Source organism: Austrofundulus limnaeus, unplaced genomic scaffold (assembly GCF_001266775.1).
Source record: "Austrofundulus limnaeus strain Quisiro unplaced genomic scaffold, Austrofundulus_limnaeus-1.0 Scaffold774, whole genome shotgun sequence".
Classification (NCBI taxonomy): Eukaryota; Metazoa; Chordata; class Actinopteri; order Cyprinodontiformes; family Rivulidae; genus Austrofundulus; species Austrofundulus limnaeus.
Genome location: NW_013953176.1, coordinates 91957 through 96430, shown reverse-complemented (window position 1 = coordinate 96430; position 4474 = coordinate 91957). Strand labels below are relative to the sequence as shown.

The window sequence follows — 4474 nt, the reverse complement described above, 5'->3', positions numbered from 1 at the left end:
TATATATATATAGTACACACACACTTTACTGTTTATTGTAATGTTTGCATGTTCTCTCCGTGCATGCATAGATTTTCTCCAGGTGCTCCAGTTTCCCCCAACAGATTAAAAGCATAACTGTTATACTAATTGGGAACTCTAAATTGTCACCAGGTGTGGGTGAGAGAGATAATGTTGTTTGTCTCTGCATCGCTGCAACCTGTCCAGGTTGTACCCCGCCCTGCCTTCACACAGTGACTGCTGGATTCTGAGAGCATTAATGGTTTTATTTTTCTCTAAGAAGTCAAACGAGAGTATTTTATTTTAAAAAACTGACCTAAATGATGACTTTCTGATAATCTATGATCAGTAAAACATTTGGCTAAAACAAATAATTCCTCTCAAGTCACATAAAATAAACATTTTTATAACAATGTGATATTGTTTGGGTTTTTAATTGACCAAAAAATAAGACATGACAAAATAAAATCAATAAACATCTAGCCTGTACAGTACGTTGATGGTGCCATCTCTAAATAAACTGAAATCTGGATCCAGATGTATCTAGCTGTGGATTAATTTAGCCGGAGCCCTTTTTCATTATTAAAAATAAGCGGAAATCCCTCACAGACGGGAAGGTTTCCCCTTTGTGTAATAAAATCCAATGCCAAAAACAATCTGGAATGTGGTAAACAATGTTAGGGAACAAGCTGCCCACACGATGTGTGTGTGATTAACAAGCGCCTGCATAACAGGAGTGTTGATCAGAGCAGAGCAGGAGCTTGAGTTGAACACGCACAGGTAGTCACTGTATCCATGTCTATAGTATAAATAACCTTTATGCCAAAACATATCACTTAGGCATACTTAAGGGTATTACACATTCGTTCTAAAAGCTGCATGCACCTTCCTATATATTGTTACTGATTAATGAATCAGAGAAAAGCAGCCAAGATATTCATAAACACAGGAAGTTGTATTGAATATAAAGGCAGAGCCACTCATGCACCAGTGGAGTCGAGGTCAATGTAATATTGTTGATGATAGGAAGCTTGTCTCAGCTATTAACAATGACAAAAACAAACAGAGGTGGGTCGTTTGGAGCTGAATGTCTTGGAGCAGGACAGCAACAAGTAAAAACGGGGTTTTCCTCCTGTCGCGCACAACTCTCTGGGCTCCAAAACATGAAAGAAGCACTTAGAGCTGCCAGAATCTCTTTGAATACTCGGAGGTTTTGCTGGGGGGAAAAAAGCATGACGCAGTACCTTTGTTCCTTTGTTTGTATTCTCAAGTGTTCTTCTAGGACGCCATAAGTGAAGTGAGGGTGTTCTGAATCGAGGCTGTCTAAAACTACACACAACAGCTCCTATGCTGATGTATATTAACAGGACAGAAATGTAAACATCAGGCAATAGGAGGACGGTGACATATAAATCATACTTTTCCTGTGCATTCTCTGGGTTCCTCCAACACTTCATGTTTGCAGCATTATTGAATATTTAATTTAACATATTTAATAAATTCAGTATCTATTGCAAGTTGTTTGCTGCTGCTTGGATGTAATTATCATTGCAATTTAAAAAACCAAGCAAAAAAGCTAATTTCTCTCTCTGCTCTCACACTTCACTGAAATGTTTGAGAAAAATAAGCACCAACATGGAAAATGAGTAATGTCTCACAATGTTCTGGTGGCATCTGGTGGTCCAAACTGCAAACTGCAACAGATATTAGCAGAAAGCCAGGAAATGTCGTTTTTATTTTTTTGTTTATTTTCAGTTGTTCTGATTTTTGTTGTAATTTATTTTTATTTTGAACATATTTGGGTATGAAAAAGGGGCAAATATTATAAGACTTATTCTTCTTCTGCTGCCTTTCATTTTATTTGATTTTAATTTGATTGCATGTTTTTTGTTCTTTGTTATTTTGTGTTACAAATGAAATGAATAAATTTCTAAATAAAAATAAGAATAAAATCATCATCATTTTAACCCTTGTCTTCCTTTCCAGGTTGTTTGGGGGTCACTGGTGTTCAGCAGTCACTGTGCAAGCGGCAGTGTACACCCTGCAGATTCACAAGTCCATCACAGGGCCACAAAGACACAAACCAGACAAATGTAAACATAAAACACTTTTAAAAAACAAAGAATAGGATCCAGACCCCATTCATCTAACAACCATTTAACAAAATAAAAGGAAATGGCACACAACAATTGTCAAGATTGTTGTTAAAAATTGTTTTCATTTATTTTTATTTATTTTTATTCACATTATCTGTCACTACCACTCCCCCTCTCCACCGGGCCCACTGACTTATGTGGTCTATGATGTAGGGTAGCACAACATGAAACAGAAATATAGGTCATTTGTCTGTGTGGTGTGTGTATATATATNTATATATATATATTACATTTTAGTAAAATAAAAAATGCTTATTTCATTGTGCTTTTTAAAAATTTCCGAATCTCACAACACTTGTGTCCCGCCTCCTTTCTGCGGTGTGACTTGTGATTGGTACAACCTTTGAATATTGACCAATTACATCCTTCTCTTTGTTTATCAGTCGCTCTCTGATTGGTCTATTGCCGCAAAGACCCGCCTTGTGCACGTGATGTTGTTGAAGGACGTCCTCTCCAAGCAGTAAACAAAAGGTCTTTTTCTCATTTCCGCTCAAAAACACGGTAAGATTAAATTTTCTGTTTGTGTTAATAAAAATAAATGGTTTCATTTATTTTAACATGGTAACAAGCACWCGAGCTACTTACACGAGGAACGAGCAGTGTTAGTTTTGTAACTGAACTTTCAATTTGTTTCACTGTAACAATTAGAGTCCATAATGAATTTATTCTGACATTTTATAGAAACTAATGTAAAAAAAAAAACCCATAAAAATCTATTTACGTTGTGGTCGCTCATAAATGTGTGCACCTTTTTTATTTTTATTTTTTTAATCAAATTGTAATTGGTGCCACCGTTTGAAATCTCATTAGGACTACTGGATAGAGAAGATTTGCTGTCAACATTTATCTTTAGTTATTTAGTATTTAAAATCACTTATTTTAAACAATGTATTATTAAATTTTTTATTTGTATTTTATAGACTAGTTGTATAAGAACCAAAAATAATTTTAGGATTCAGGGATCGTAGTGTGTTTGCTGTGAACTGGTTGATTTATTTTTAATTTTCCTCTTGTCTTCCATGAAAACTCCAAGAAAAAAATGAAAGATGATGTAACACCAGAGCTTGAGTCCAACTGTATGACAACACCAAGATGGATCGATGAGGAGGAGGAGGAGGATGAAAACCTCAGGTACAGAAGATTAGAAATTACAAATTATTGCTAGTCAGCAAAAGACTGAGGCAGGTAATAATGTTGGTGTGGGCTTGTTTTCTTGTGTCTGTTAGCAAAATATCTCATGAACCACAGATTAAATTTTATGGAGATTTTCAGTAAGTAATGAATGCACATCCTCAACTGATTAGCTTTTGGAGCTAATTAAATTTAAGATGGCTACTCAGTCAGCTAATCAATATTAGCCAACACAAAAATGACTACAGCTCTTTCAATTTGGCTCAAATTTAATGAGGCTGTAACGAATCCTTCATCAGACACGCTCTGAATGGGATACCTTGTGATGTCATGAGATTGGGCATTATTTTCATTGTTTGACCAAAACAGCTACAACACATTTATTTCTCGTCATTAGATGCTCAGTATAAAATGTTGGCGATTGTGGTGGGGATAAAGAGTGCTAGGCCCTAAGTTTTCAGAATGTGTTTGAGTAATGTTTGTTCACTTTGCCTTCTGTTTCTGTTGTTCAAAGCCCCACTGACCTGTCTGAGATGTTAGCTGAGGGCACGAAGGAGGCCCACGACCGAGCAGAAAACTGCCCGTTTGTTAAAGATTTCCTCCGGGGGAACATTAAAAAGGAACTCTTTAAGGTTGGTTTCAAATGTTCTTAAATGGGCATTATAAGTAATCAGTTCAGTTTGTAATAAACTTGCTGAAAATGAAAACAAATTGAGAGTACGGTCTAAGATATTTATATTTTTTGTGCTTAGTAGGTACATATATATGATGGAGTATTAGGGGCCACACAACGAGATTTTATTATTATTACTTTGAGATTAAAGTCATAATTTTATGAGAATAAAGTCATAATATTACAAGAATAAAGCCATAATTTACGAGATTAAAGTTGTAATATTACTTATTTAATATTAGAAAAAAGTCATAATCATGACGTGTCCATTTTCCGCTCCTCATTTCCTCCTTATTTCCTCACACCTGCAGTGTACAGCCATGTGTCTGTGTTTATAAAGTAGTCCATGATGACTCGTCACTGTTAGATTAATATGCTTTCATCCAAATTAGCTATGTGATGACTAAATCTGTCAGTGTGTAAGAACCTGCTTTATGAGATTAATACCAGCTTAATCTCATAAAAGTCATGTCCCACAAGATCTTGCAGAAGGAAATCAGAATCAATGAAACAC

General features: G+C 35.5%; 1 protein-coding gene across 1 annotated transcript in view; it reads left to right on the top strand.

Annotated features, from left to right (window-relative positions):
* The window catches only part of LOC106532467 (heme oxygenase 2), a 13334-nt gene that overhangs the window by 4198 nt on the left and 4662 nt on the right, over positions 1–4474 (top strand). Inside the window, exons 2-4 of the mRNA XM_014028516.1 lie at positions 2540–2657; positions 3190–3287; positions 3802–3919. Of these exons, the coding sequence (XP_013883970.1) occupies positions 3196–3287; positions 3802–3919 (210 nt within the window). The 5' untranslated portion in view covers positions 2540–2657; positions 3190–3195. The remainder of the gene's footprint in view (positions 1–2539; positions 2658–3189; positions 3288–3801; positions 3920–4474) is intronic.